The sequence below is a fragment of the Salmo salar genome, chromosome ssa19 (genome assembly GCF_905237065.1).
Source record: "Salmo salar chromosome ssa19, Ssal_v3.1, whole genome shotgun sequence".
Taxonomy (NCBI): Eukaryota; Metazoa; Chordata; class Actinopteri; order Salmoniformes; family Salmonidae; genus Salmo; species Salmo salar.
This window is the reverse complement of record NC_059460.1, coordinates 57,797,480-57,812,835: the sequence shown is the minus strand read 5'-3', so window position 1 is coordinate 57,812,835 and position 15,356 is coordinate 57,797,480. Positions and strand designations below refer to the sequence as shown.

Below are 15,356 nucleotides of genomic sequence, written 5' to 3'. Positions count from 1 at the left end.
GTCTGTGGTACAGTGTCTCAAGGATGACATCATGTTTTTTGGTACAATGAGTAGTCTGATTAGCAGGGAGAGGGGAGTTGGACATGCTTGCCCATCTCATTACCGGGGATAGTTGTCACAGAGCTGGCGAACAAATAGCAGGAACGTCAGATAAAGTGGATTTGCACTGTGGTGCCATGGGAAGCAGCTGTGAGGGCGGGAAGGGGTGGGATTATGGAAAAACATTTACTTAAGAAACATTTTAGTTCGGAAAGCTTTATTGATGCATATATTTTTGTTTGGATAGTTATCACATAAAAACTAAATGATTATGCAGTATGAATCACTAGCACTACAGTATGAATAACTAGCATACTGCTGTAAAGCAGTAAGCAAATGCTAATTATTGGCCAAAATTATACAATGTTAACCTCGAAATACATAATTCATTTGTGAATTATTACTCATTCATTACTTTACAACATTTTGACAATGTACAGTATCTCCATACTGTATACACACTTATCTTTGCACAATTTTGCAAAGGAAATGCAGAGTTGGCATCCATGTATGGTCACAAGACTGCTAGCTATGTCCAGGTGCATATAGTGCAGCCCTGAAGCTATGGGAAAACAATGCTCTCTGTACCTTGGGTTTTTGATCCAGGTGAGCAGGGCACCAGGTGAGGTCAACCATGTCGGTTAGAGGGCTAATCTCTGATTATGAGGGAGAGAGAGAGAAAGAGAGAGAGAGAGATAGAGAGACACACACACACACACAGAGAGACAGAGAGAGAGAGAGAGAGACACAGAGAGAGAGAGAGACACAGAGAGAGAGAGACACAGAGAGAGAGACAGAGAGAGAGAGAGAGAGACAGAGAGAGACACAGAGAGAGAGAGACACAGAGAGAGACACAGAGAAAGACACAGAGAGAGACACAGAGAGAGACACAGAGAAAGACACAGAGAAAGACACAGAGAGAGACACAGAGAGAGACACAGAGAGAGACAGAGAGAGAGAGAGAGAGAGAGAGAGAGACACAGAGAGAGACACAGAGAAAGACACAGAGACACAGAGAGAGACACAGAGACCTGCTCCAGAGTCAGGTCTCCGTAAACATCAGGTAACAAACACTACAGTGCCAGGCCCTCCTCCCAGCACACACACACACAAGCATGCATGCACATACACACACACACAGACACACAGAGAAGCATAAACATACCAAATAAATAGACACACTGTATAACATACACATGCAAGGACTCGTACTAACACGAGGACAGTGTTTAAAGATACTGCATTCACAAGCCAGTGAGAATAATGTGAACATGGACTCATGCGAGAAGATGGCTAACTCTACAACAGAGAAAATCTGGTTCACTGTTTGAAGCATGGGAACTAATGCTTGAACACTCACACACACGGCTGACTACCCCCTAATTGACAAAAGCATTTTCTCTGTTCCGTGAAACTGTACTGTGTGCTGAACTGCACGTTTAAACTGGAACTCACTGCAAAAGTGCAATCCAAGCAAGCCCACAAGTTTGAGATAGAGGTGCCCTCCCTGGGACACTGCTAAGGTCATGGTAAGTGTGTGTATCATTGTTTTTAGGGATACACGTGTACTGTACATATCTATCTATTCATAGGTTTATGTGCACACTGATGCATAGTCATAGCAATAATGCCCATAACTAAGTTCAGCCAAATATATTCATATTGTCTTTGACTCTATTACCCCCTGCCTCTGTGTCTTTGAGATGCTGGTCCTTTGAAATGCCCTGGGGTGAACAAAACTCGGTCCCGATGGAGACAATGGAGCAGCTGGATTTCTGCACATGTGCCTTTGTGTCTCATCTGAGTCCTTGTCATAACTCGATCAGAAGGCCTTGCCCTGCCTTTGATCACACACACTCAGAAACGCATGCACACGCGCACACACACATGCACACACGTACATTCAAAGTCACTGTTTCAGTCCAGGGAAATGGATGAGGGTACCAGTACAAAAGAATATTTGATTAGGTTATAATAACACCACATGAAAGAGAACCCCAGCAGGGTGGGGGCAGAGAGCACAGCACCCAGCGGGGACACCCCCACTGGGCACACCACGTCATTTCAAGAGAATTGGGTAATATTTGGTTGATAGGTTGATCAATGAGATTGCAACCCATTTTCACCAACTCAAAAAGACAGCAAAAAGTTTGTTGAATTTCCAATGTGTTTTCACTATGCTTTCAACCATCTAAAAGCACAACCAATGTCGGATTTTTGATTTATTTATACAACAACTTAATGTGTTATCACTGTGATGAATCTAATAGCACAACCAAATGACTTGGATTGCGGTTGAGATGACATTAAAGTACATGGTGCAAGTGATCAATGTCGTTTGAGATTCTGCGCAGATTATTAGAGCAATTGGGAAGACCTGCAACCTTTGCATGCTATCTTGAACATGCACGCTTTCCATGATTAAATAGGACATTTATTGTTACAGGTAACCTCAAAATGTGGCCATGGATCTTTTACTCATTTTAAAGTTGATTAAATACTGTTACATTAGTTTGTAAGATAGCCTCAACTTTAAGCTATTTATTGTATTACAAAAAATAATATTTATTGTGTTTGGTTGACAACGCAACCAAATATCAACATCAACACTGTATCTTCTGCTTGGATAGTTCCGTCTGTGCCACTGACTTTAATTCAAGTTTGTCTACAAATTAATATTTGATATGTTGGATTCATGTCTCTATTACAAATCAAACTTTAAATGCACTTTAAATACAGTTTGATTTGATTTATTCCTATTCTTTAACTTCGATTTTTGGTTGAGATGGAGACGTGAATCCAACATACAGTGTATGTATCAATTTCTTGTAGATTCCATTTGAAATCAACCAAAGCTTCAAACCCTAGGACTATATGTATTGTCTATTTTTAGCTGAATCCAAAGCTGAATTATTTAAACAATAGCTGTTGATGACTTCCCAAATGCTATATATGCCTAAATAGCATAATTTATGATATATGATTGATAAAGTATGGTTACATTTAATTTACTCTGCTAAACCTTTGGAATGACTTCAATAGTAACAGCCACACCTGTTGCTGACAGGTGTATACAATTGAGCACACAGCCATGCAATCTCCATAGACAAACATAGGCAGTAGAATGTCCTGTACTGAAGAGCTCAGTGACTTTCAACATGGCACCGTCAAAGGATGCCACCTTTCCAACAAGTCAGTTCGTCAAATTTCTGCCCTGCTAGAGCTGCTCCGGTCAACTGTAATTGCTGTTATTGTGAAGTGGAAACGTCTAGGAACAACAACGGATCAGAGGCGAAGTGGTAGGCCACACAAGCCCACAGAACAGGGCCGCCGAGTGTTGAAGCGTGTAGCACAAAATCATCTGTCCTCAGTTGCAACAGTTACTACCGAGTTCCAAACTGCCCGCCTCACCATTATCTGTCGACAATGGTGAGGATGACTAGGTTACCGTTAGATGGGGGAAGGCCAGTGACGAAGTCCAGAGCTATGTGTGACCAGGGGCGACTGGGTATGGGAAGAGGGCGAAGCAGACCATAAGTGGGTTTGGTGGAGGTTTTGTTCTGGGCACAGACCGAGCAGGCTGAGACGAACTCCCGGACGTCTCTCTCCATGGTGGGCCACCAAAAGCACTGACGCAGGAAGGCGACAGTCCGGTTCATGCCAGGGTGACAGGTGAGGTAAGTAGAATGGGCCCACTGAAGAACTTCAGAGTGAACTGAATCTGGAACAAACAGAGCCTTTCTAGGACCGTTACCTGGATCAGGCTGGTTCTGCTGAGCCTGGCGAATACGGGACTCGATCTCCCAGGAGACAGCGGCAACGATGCAGGAGGATGGCATAATGGTCTCTGGCTAGGAACCTGTGGTGTCGGCAGTGAACTGACGGGAGAGGGCGTCAGGCTTGGTATTCTTAGATCCGGGGCGATAAGTGAGTGTGAAGTTGAATCTTCCAAAGAATAGTACCCACCTGGCCTGCCGGTGAGCGGAGTTCAGATGTTTGGCGGTCTGGATGTAGGACAGGTTTTTGTGGTCCGTTCACACAATGAAGGGGATAACCGAGCCCTCCAAACAGTGATGCCACTCCTCAAGAGCCAGCTTCACAGCCAGAAGTTCCCAGTTACCTATGTCGAAATTTCTTTCTGCAGGTGAGAGCTTGCGGGACAAGAAAGCACATGGGTGGAGCTTCTGATCAGAGGGGGAACGTTGAGACAGAACAGCACCTACCCCGGGGTTGGAGGCGTCCACCTCGACGACAAACCAGAGTTCTGGGTCTGGCTGGGTGAGGATCGGAGCGGAAGTGAAGCGGCGCTTGAGTTCCCGGTATGCTGCCTCTGCATCAGGGTCCAGTGGAACGGAGTGGAGGTGGAGGTGAGAGTGGTGAGAGAGGCTGCCAAACGGCTGTAGTTACAGATGAAATGTCTGTAAAAATGGGAAAATCCCAGGAAACGCTGCAGCTGCTTCAGATTCGAGGGCACAGGCCACTCTGTGACTGCCCTGACCTTGGCAGGGTCCATCCATAACTGTCCTTGTGCAATTATGTAACCTGGGAAGGACACAGAGAGAACATTATGTAACCCAGGAAAGGACACCGAGTGAACATCGTGGCACCATGGAGGAGGGCAAAAGCAGAACTGATGAGTGGCAAGGGATACTTGTTCCTAACAGTGATACTATTCAGCCCACGGAAGTCTGTGCAAAGGCCTCAGAGACCCATATTTTTTCTTGACAAAGAAAAAAACAGCCCCTACTGGAGAGGAAGAAGGCCTGACATGTCCAGCAGCCAGGGAATCCTGGATGTACCCCTCCATAGCATCTTGCTCAGGGCGAGAGAGGTTATACAACCAGCTACAAGGTAGAGGAGTTTCAGGCTGGAGGTCAATAGCGCAGTCGTGCAGCCGATGAGGCGGCAGAGACAAGGTGTGGTGCTTGCTAAACACAGGAGCTAGGTCGTGATACTCTGGAGGAACCGATGACATGTCCGGGGGGTTCTGGAATGGACTGAGGCACAGACAAGGCAGGGGGAAGGGCAGAATGAAGACAATTAGAGTGACTAAACGTACTCCAAGTGGTTACCCTTCCAGCGGTCCAGTCGATCTGTGGGCTGTACAGCTTTAACCAAGGATGGCCAAGAACCAGAGGAGAGCGAGGGCAGTCGATTATGTGGAGACTGATCCTTTCCTGGTGATTCCCAGAGAGATGCAGGATGACCAGCACGGTTCTCTCACTGACACGGGCGAGGAGCTGTCCATTGAGAGCATTGGCATCGAGGGGTGAATCGAGTGGAACAGTGTCCAGACCCAACTGGGTAACAACACCTCTCGCCGGGCAACCAAGTCGATGAGGGTAGGTAGAGAAAAAGCCTGGCTTTGCCATACAAGAGTGCCATCTAGAAAGGGTCTGGGGGAGACGGATCGGCACTTTGACTCAACAGTATATCCCCCACAACTGCTGAGCCACCCCCTTTAGCTGGCCGCAGTGAACGCGTGGAGACAAAGTGACCAACCTGGCCACAGTATAGGCAGCTCCTAGTGCTGACTCGCCGCTGCCTCTCCTCAGGACAGAGACGGGCCCGGTCGAGCCGTGTGGGTTCGGGTTCTGCCCTCTCTCTCTCCGATGCTCACGGAGACGGTTGTCGATGCGGATGGCAAGAGAGATGAGCTCCTCGAGTCCATCAGGCTCATCCTTCGGTGAGAGCATTCTGGAATGCTCACTGAAGGGCCTCCTCATTCCAGACGCTCTCAGCGGCGAGGGTGCGAAACTCGATCGCCATCTCAGCGACATGTTGGGAGCCTTGACGAAGGGACAGGAGTCGCTTGGTGGCATCCTTACCGCAGACAGGGTGGTCGAAGATTCTCCTCATCTCCTCTGTGAAGCTGGAGTAGGAGGAGCAGACAGGGGACTTTTTCTCCCACACAGTTGTGGCCCAAGAAAGCCCTGCTCCACCGAGGCAGCCAATCAAGAAGGAAATCTTGGCCCATTCGCTAGCATAAGCGTAGGGCTGTTGCTCGTATACCAGCGAACAGTGTAACAAAAAGGCTCTGCAAGCTCCGAGGTTGCCGTCGTAACGCTCAGGGGCTGGAACAAACGGCTCACGGAGCAGAGGAGGCGAACGAGGGGCTGGTTGCGAGCTCTGGGCGAAGGCTCTGCCCTGTAGGTCAGACAGGCTCCGTGAAAACTCCTTGATGTGCTCCAGAAGGGTTTTCAGGGCTTGGTCATGTTGCTCGAGCAGGGCGCCTTGGCCGGCGAGGGTTTGGTGGAGAGGATCTGAGTCTGCTGGGTTCATGTCTTCGGCCAGATCGTACTGTCACGCGGAGCGGAACAGGTGAACCCAAGAGCAGACTCAGACGAGGAGACTGGGATGAGGTAACCAAAGTATTTATTGAAACACGGGGGTAAGATTGAGTGCAGGCCAGGGGAAGCTCGGACGGGTTGCCGGATACCAGGTGCGGAGGCTGGAGACAGGGACCAAAGTTAGAGCGGGCAGAACTGTAGGGGAGAGGAAAACAGCATCAGGCAAGGGGAAACAGGAACAAACGGCTAGAAACATGGGCTGACTGAGCAAAGATTACGATCTAGCAGCGTGGAAAAGGCAGTACTGAGTATGTGTAGAGGTCTTGATTATGGAGCAGGTTGCAGCTGGTGGGGATCTGCTCTGACTCCAGCACACCTGTCTCTGCCCACACAATCACACACACACACACACACAGAGAGAGAGGGAGAGGGAGAGAGCACTGGGGGAGTGGCGGCAGGTCAAGGAGACACAGGATGAGCACTAGAGGGCGTGGCAGGAGCAGATGTGACATAATCCTCTGGTTTAAATTTCACCCTCAAAACAACAGTTTTGATGACTTTTTACAAATCCAATATTTTTTCCACGTAGATTCCACATCACAATACGCTGACAAATTCCGTTGTAAGAACGTTGATTTAGCCAGTTTGTGCCCAGTGGGCCTCACAGGTTAGCAATGAGTAACCGATGAGGCTAACCAAGGAGTTAGAGCTTTTCTTGGTTAGCATTAGCACAATAAATAAATATTCTCTGTTCATACTTTTCTGTCTCAAGGTAGAATTTTCTGTCAGTCTTGCTTGTGCTAACCAGCACTTTTTAGGGGTTCAAGCAGCAAAGCTCAGAGAAACGCTATTATGTTTCATAGTGGTCATTATTATCTAAACGCCTTCTTGTACATGGTGGAATCATTCATATTTTCCACTGAAACAGTTTTTTTTTTCTACTTTTGAGGAGGAAGGGATCCAATACATGTAGGCCTATTGTCAAGAACTTTCAAGTTAAGAATTTCACTTTAACCCTGTGTTTGCTCATAATATGAGAGAGGAAATATGAGGACAGTGCCTTCACAATTCAACAAAGGAGGTTCATATTTGTGCCTATGCAACTCATTTTTTCTTCTTCTTTGTACATGCTTGTTTGACACAATGGTAAATTGCCGCCTATCTATTACCAACAACGCTTGTTCTTGCATACTGATAGATCATTCTTCTTATGTTACGGGCAATAGCTCACACCCCCTCCCCTTCTATCGTATGAGTGGTTTTAAGTTTCTCCTCTCCAACTCTGATTGGTCGACCAACTTGTGCTCACGGGCGAAAACTTCAGACGACTTTTCTCTTTACGCACTACGATCAGGGAGGCAGAGTAAATGAAGGGACAGTCCGTTTAAAAGTGTAACTGAAAGTATCTTATCTTTTCATCAAGAAAAAGAGGCTACCACGCTATGGAGATTGTCGAGAACTGCAAAATACAATTCGCGTAGATAGGAAGAGTGGTGATTCCCATGCGTAAAGGTTGAAGGGACGGCATCTTTGGAACATTCACTTTTTTCTCAAAGTCGTAACACATACGAAAGGAAATGGCTATTTCTTGGATTTACAAAGTTTGGATCCTGCTACTACCCATTTTTGATAGCGCTGTGTCCAGTTATTCTGAAGACCAATGCAGCTGGCGAGGGAGGCAAGTATAACTTTTATAACGGTTTTATATAAGTTTCATTTGTTTTATGGAGAACCATTCACATTTTTTATATAGCTAGGTGCAAAATAATGTTTTGTTCAGGTTCTACCTTAGTTGTAACAAGTCGATACATGTTTTGGGCGCAATTAAATGTTTCCAGTGTCTTGCAACAAAGTATTGCGCCTTGGGTTGCAGTCTTGCAGAGTGAGCTAGAGAGAGGAGAGAGTTATTCCGTTATTAATAACGGTTTTATGTGTGCACAGGGGAAATTACTTGTCGTTTTTTGGAAAAATATTTAATATTAATTTTATAAAACCAAATTGTAGGCCATGTTTTGCAGATGAAATGACCTACACTATGCAAAGTCAGTCACATTTTTAAATGGCACTGACGGGCGCATTTGGTGACCAATAGGTAGCGCTTCTTCTTTTTGAATGCAAATGGTTACCTCAGTTCAATGTGTATTTTGAAAGCATGTTTTAATCGTATTCAAAGGATACACTTAAAATTATAGAAATGCACTGCAATGAAAATCTCCAGCTGAAAAGGTTAATCTGTTCTCATCCATTTTAGCCAGAATAATTAGTTTATTTATTATTTTTCAAGCTTTCCCTCAGTCCCTCTCAAAGTTGCCCACATCTAATGCCTATACCCAAACCACACATCCTGCATTGTTCAGTGCAATTTCCGTAATGGGTTTCGACCAATGATGTATATAAACCCTGGATTGTTGATGATAGTATTGGACATTGACCAGGCTTTGAAGCCACCTGACGGTGATATTGGCACTCCCCAATTGGAGCAGTCCTCCATAGGAATGAATGGAATTCTACAGTATTTCAGTTATAAATTTCAAGGACACATTTTTTTTAGTGGCCAGTGGGGACAGTAACATCACTTAGCTCATATAATATAATTTAAAAGTGTGCATTACAGCGTCTGTAATATAGAAAACGTGTCAAAAACAAATGTAGACATCAATAAATGCATTTATATAGCTTCCAGATTTTTTTTTTTACAATGAAGAATACCAAGATGGCTATGCGGTGGACTCAATACAGCACCCCCTGTTAGTCATCCAGGGTTTATATACATCATTGGTTATAAAAATTGCACCACATCCTAGAAAGTGACACGCTGGTGACTCCAATTTTAGCCAAGAGGACAACTTCTGAGGACTAGTCTGTCTAGCTTGGAGGTTATAGGTGATGAAGTCCAATTATGTAACTTGGTCTCCCTTTTCTCTCTCTCCCTCTTTCCATCCCACAGTGGTCTGTCCCAGCAGCCAGGCAGTGTGGAGCAGATCTCCCTCCACTGCTCAGAGGGTGCTCTGGACTGGCTCTACCCTAAGGGGGCGCTTCGCCTCACCCTGTCCCCCAGGTTGACTTCTGCGGCGGTGGGGCCGGGGGGCAGCAGCTCAGGCCTGATCACAGCCTGCGTCAAGCCCTCGGAGCACTTCCACGGGGCCCAGCTCTACTTGGAGAGAGACGGGGTCCTGGAGCTCCTGGTAGGGGACCGTCTGGAGACGTCTCCCCCACCCCGGGTGCGCTGCTTCAGCCGCTTGCCCGGCGAGAAGGTAGCCCTCTTCCTCCAGGCCACGCCCCACCAGGACATCAGCCGCCGCATTGCATCGTTCCGCTATGAGCTGCGAGGTGATTGGACGGCACGCCTGTCACTCGACTCCAACCCCATCATCAGTAATGAAGGTGAGTTGGAACGAGGAGGGAGACAGCCATGCTAGATCCGTCTGGGTTCTGGAAGGGTCACATTTGGGCTGAAATAGATACACATAAAATATTTCTCTCAACACAAAGCAAGGAAAAGACAGTGTTGAATTTGTTTTGAATACGCTCCCTGAGGGTTGATGGGCCTAACAAACACCTTTTAGAATTTGTTTTAGCTCAGATTCGATAACTAAATTCTCTTCTCACCCACATGCTTCCAGTAATTATTTGAGCATGGGTCTCTGAATCATATTAAATTGTATTCTGGCAACCCCCTCCCTAAATATGTTTCCTCACTCTTAAGCACAAACAGACCTTTTTTGGGGGTTAATTTTCAGTTTTCTCTGTGTCCAGGCAGAGTAGAGTGGGGGAAGTGTCCTCTAGTTTCCCTGGACACATAGGCCTACAGACCCTGTCGCCTGGTTCAGATTTGAAAGGGAGAGGAGAGAGGCAGAGAAAGAAAAAGAGGGAGGAGGGTTAGCGGGACAAAAGCCCAGTATGTGGGGCCTTCTCTCCAGAGCCCGGAGCTCCTTTCATTGGAGCCTTCGCATGAGTGTTCTGGGATTACTGCCGTTGCCTTGGAGACAGGGAGGCCTCTGCCTCAGCTGAGATGCTACCCTCATTTGTTGAGCTGCCCCTCTGTAGGGAGGCTTGGCTCTAAGAATACACCCCCTCTCCGCTCAAGAGTCTACACACACGTACACACACACTGGCTGGGCATGGGGGAGGTTTGCTCTATGGCCAGGGAGAAGGAAGGAATCTCATTTATCAGACTTTTTCACTAAGAAGGGGAATGTGTGGAGGGGGCAGCTAGGAGGGGTGGTGGTGAACTTCTTGGAACTCACAAGGCCAGAAGAACTTTAAAAAATGCCAGGGTGTTTTCTTTTTTTTCAGTGCAGTCAATTCAATGCAGCCACAGTTTGGTGCTTTTGTTTCGCTCTGCGTTCCTTTTTTGTGGCCATCTGTGGACTGGGTCCTTATATGAAACGGAGGAGGATTTGCTCTATTTTAGTTTCCTCTTTTAAAGTGATAAACAGCTGTGATTGAAGCCGTCACAACTCCTAGAAAAGAAGTAAGTGCCTTCTGAGAAAGTGTAGAAATGGAGCTCAGCCCATTTAAATCTTTTGAAGTTTTCCACCCTCCTCTGTTGCCCTTGTCTGGTTGGCTTTGATGAGGTGTGGGTGCAGACACCCTAGCAGGGTCTAGGGAGGAAGTGGGGGTGGGAGGTAGGTGGGCTGTTTAATTTCATTTGGCTTTAAAAACGTCTGGGGCCATTGGCGTTTCACTGGCCTTCCTCTCCAAACCGTAAAAGTAGCAACTGTCTGAAAGAACACTGCAGTTGGTCCGTGTGTGTGTATGTCCTTACACTGCGATTTGTTCTATTCGCGTCACGCCTCCAGAGCATTTGATCTTTGTTATAAGCTCGTCTCCTCCCTCCTTTAAGTCTCCTTTCATGTGTGCAACAGGATAGGTTAGAGCTCAACGCATTTTTAATATAAAGCTTTTAAATATTATAACTTCTTTATTTTTTTTGAGGTATTATGTGGTTTACAATATCACGAGGGAGTAAACAAATTTGAATGAGAATGTAATTAGTGTTTGTTTGATTAGTGGAGTTCTCCAATTGACCCTCTTTCTTTCTTCCCCTTCTCCCTCCCCCTCTCTTCCCAGGTGCCTGCAGACCCTGTAACAACACAGAGCTCCTTATGGCCGTCTGCACCAGTGACTTTGGTGAGTTCTCCTCTTTTACAACCTCCTGTTTTGTTGTCTGGGCTGCCGTATAACAATAAAACAACACGCCAGACCAAGAACAGTTTGGTGTCTTACTGAATTCCGTCCTCCGTTTCATGTGGATTCAATACAAAATGGCAAGAAAAGCCATTCAGTTGCAGAGAAAAAAGATAATGATTTTGTGTCAGGATTGAGGAACTACAAATCGGTTGTGTTGAATTAGCTGAAAGTAGGGGTAACACAGGTCTGATGTTGGTGTAAATCCAAATCCTCCCCCCTCTGAACTACTTAATTTATGCAGAGGTCAAAGGTGAAACAGCATTACTTTAGCCTCTCTAGTTCACTGAAGTTCCCCTAAACCCCCACTCCTCAAGGCACTGTAGTGGAATAATCTCCCCCCACCCTAGACAGTGCAGTGGACTAATCCGCACGGCTCTAATTGAGCCGTAATCAGGTTTAGTGGCAGCCCCTTGGCAACATAAAGTCAGGGGGATTACAGAACTGTCCCAGGCAGCTCTCCATACCAATTTCACTGACTCTAATGTTAGCCTCTGGTGGGTTAGGATTCTAGTTACTTGTTTAGTACTTCAGCTGTTTTTTGGCAGCTAAAGCGTGGCAGATATTTTCCCAGTGATTACCAATATTGTGTTTTTAGAATGGGAACAACAAGTATTGAAGAAAATTACATCCATTCAAAGATGTATCCTCCACCATCTTAGTCCACATTTTGTTTAACTATGATTGTCGTATTTGTAACAACTGCTACAAACAAATTGGGTCAATAGAGCTTTCGACTAACCAGTTTGTCTCTTCTCGCCACAGTGGTGCGTGGTAACATCAAGGCAGTGGACGAGGACAGTGAGCTACGGGCGGCTGTAATCAAAGTCAGCGCCACCCGAGTATTCCGCCAGAAATACACCCTGTTTACCAGCACCGGCCGATTGACCCGCACGGGCGAGATCAGGACCCTGCTGCAGTGCGGTGTCCGGCCCGGGGTAGGCAGCTTCCTCTTCACCGGCCGCGTCCACTTCGGCGAGGCATGGTTGGGCTGCGCCCCCCGCTACAAGGACTTCCTCCAGGCCTACGCTCAGGCCAAGTTGGCCCAGCAGCTACCCTGTGAAATGGCTGTGGACTGACCCGAGCCACCCCAAATCCCACCTGACTACTCCCCTGAATGAGGCTGTCCTGTGAGGCAAGCCCTAACTCGATCAGCCCCCCCGCCTCTCATTTGGTTTGCCAAACCTCAGAGTGAAAGGTGAGGAAGATGGAAGCCTATCCGATGGTGCAGCTGTGGGCCAACCCTGCCATGAAGGTCCCGTTGGATGCAGTCTTCCCCCAAAGACTGAGGAGTTGGGCATGGACGTTTGTAGCACCATTCCCAGTGCAATATGCAGTCCTGTTAAGATATGAAGGACACTGTGGACGATATGAGATTAAAGCATTCGGCACAGGACACATTTTCCAAAAATGCTTATTCAGAATTCTCATAAGAACTTTCCGTAACAACAAACAGAAATTTGTCAGGAATGGATTCAGAGCTATTGAGTGTGAATTTGTCTTTTAAACTCAGGAAAATATGTGGGAAATTCTGTGGTGAAGTTACCATCTGTTTGGAAGTCACATAATTGTTATCCCAGTGTTCAAGTACAAGGCTGTTGTTTTTCTATGGTGGTCTTCATAATGGCCACTCATTTTCCTTCAATGTTTTGTTTCGGAAAACTGGGGGAAATCTGTCCTTTTGTGTCCAAGATTTTCTCACAATTTTATAGTTGAAAGAAACAATGGGGGACTATTCTCAGTGTTGCAATTATTTATTGGAGATTAGGGTGGGTCTTTCTTTTTTCAAGGATTTAAAAAAATGTATCTTAATTTGCACTAATAAGGGAAAGGGAATGATCTGGAAAGTCTGATGCTGCAAGCAATGAAAACCAAATGAAAACCTGACTATATGTAGCGTAGAAGAGGAGTGATCAGAACGTAATAAATGTACAGATATTGCTAGGGCATGATAGTGCTACGCTAGGGTTAGCACATGTTAATGCTAGGCTAGCACATATTAATGCTAGGCTTGGGCTAGCGCATGTTAGCGCTAGGCTAAGGTTAGCGCAGCAGATTCAAAGCACGATAAACTCTGCAAACTAGTGATGAACGTGCTTTCACGACACTAGCCAACTCTGAGATTATAATTTTTCCGAAGTACACACAGGGCAATTCTGCCTTTTTGAACCCTGTTTAAATATTATCTGCAGATTTTTATAATACTGTTTACTTCAAGACTTCATTGTGATATCTCAGTTTGGTTGAAAACTTGTGTTACCTTTTAATATGTTGTCTGGGAAACATTGATTTTAATATTTGAAAACCCCTTATTTCGAGTTTACCATAATTACGTTACAACAGTGTTGCCCGTTACAGCCATTTCGTAGCTATTCATACTTATTTTCTAACTGTAAGCCTAAGAGAAAAGCTGTCTGCAAAAAACAAGCTGCAAAATACTACCAAAACAAATAATGAGATGGGTATAAGGTAGACCTTATAATGCTACAAGGTCTACTGGCCCAGATTTATGTCATTGTTCAAAGTTAAATAATTCAAAGTTAAATAATTGTGTTAATTGTGTACCACAGTATGAGTCATAAAACCCGGAAATGGTTCCAATCGTTTTTTCACCATACATTTTTCCATCTGGGATTTTAGAGCTACTTCATATAGGGTCTGTGTTTCGTGTAGGCTTACCCTGGTGTGACATTTTGATAACCGTGCAAATCTAACTTTTATCAATAATTTGCATAGCACATTTTTGAGAGTAAACTGAGGCAAATAAATTGATAAGACTTCACCTTGTCCGGGAGAGAATTACACAGCTATCAAAACGTTACTGTCAAATTCACGATGTGAAACATTTATGGCAGAAATTCCATTGGAACCATAACCATTGTGGCGGACTATGGGAGTTTGGCTGGAAATGTTTCAAGTTTGCGGGACTGCAACTGCTGACAACAGCAATATTCCCCTCAGTGAATGTCCATTGGGATATGTCTCAAAGTTGGCAGAAGCGGTTGCATCCAGTAGCTACCTAACTTTCACAAGCATATGTCCAAAATGTTGATAGCCATGTTGAGCCTTGAAAACCTCAAAAACAATTTAGTCCGGCCTCCCGAGTGGCGCAGCAGTCTAAGGCACTGCGTCACAGTGCTAGAGGCGCCACTCCAGACCCTAGTTCTATCCCAAGATTGAAAAAGGGGGTGAAATAAAAAAACACAAATACAATTTAGTCCAAATATCAATAATTAATTCTTACAGCAATATTAAATGTATTTGCGTGATACTCTTTCAAACAGCTTTGGGGTTAGCAGTAAGCATCTCTAGACTAGCATACAAAAGGAACAAAAAATGCATATCCGTGGCCATGATGGCTAGTCAAATTATGTTGTCTTATGTGTACTAAATCGATGAAGGGAGCAGTTAACACCAAATTAAGTTTGTGCTGGAGCGGTATGTACAAAAAAAGCGAAAACTGCCATGTTTGCTGATATTGTCAATTGTTTCTATGTGAGTGTAATTTTGTGTTAATACCAATGTGAATATTATGTGTATATAAGAAATTCTAGAAACAAAAAACAACTTATGGAGGAAAGTGTTTGTATGTGGTCTGTGATATAAAGTCTGAAAAGCACATTTGAATGTTATGGATTTTTTTTATTTTTTTTATCTCTGCATGTTTGCCTCTTCCACCAACTATGTAGTAAAGTTATATAGTTGTATAGTTATATAGTTGTCATCTCTCATGCACACATCTTAAAACAAGTCACGCTACAGATGACCATGGCTGAACAACATGGCCCTATATTTCATTACATGGATTTAAACCCACAACCTCTAGTTGTCACTTAG

General features: G+C 45.1%; 1 protein-coding gene across 1 annotated transcript; it reads left to right on the top strand.

Moving 5' to 3' along the window:
* Positions 1-7,643: 7,643 nt before the first annotated feature.
* Positions 7,644-15,140, top strand: LOC106579203 (meteorin). Its single transcript, XM_014158886.2, has 4 exons — positions 7,644-8,007; positions 9,277-9,713; positions 11,403-11,462; positions 12,285-15,140. Exons 1-4 carry the CDS (start codon positions 7,907-7,909, stop codon positions 12,596-12,598), a joined length of 912 nt encoding a protein of 303 aa, XP_014014361.1. The 5' UTR covers positions 7,644-7,906; the 3' UTR covers positions 12,599-15,140.
* The last annotated feature ends 216 nt before the right edge of the window (positions 15,141-15,356 follow it).

What these genes read in the sequence shown, in the direction of transcription:
- LOC106579203 (XM_014158886.2), top strand. Translation starts at nt 7,907, where the DNA reads ATGGCTATTTCTTGGATTTACAAAGTTTGGATCCTGCTACTACCCATT. An exon ending in CAATGCAGCTGGCGAGGGAG is followed by an intron (nt 8,008 to 9,276) that starts GCAAGTATAACT and finishes TCCATCCCACAG; the next exon opens with TGGTCTGTCCCAGCAGCCAG. An exon ending in CCCCATCATCAGTAATGAAG is followed by an intron (nt 9,714 to 11,402) that starts GTGAGTTGGAAC and finishes CTCTCTTCCCAG; the next exon opens with GTGCCTGCAGACCCTGTAAC.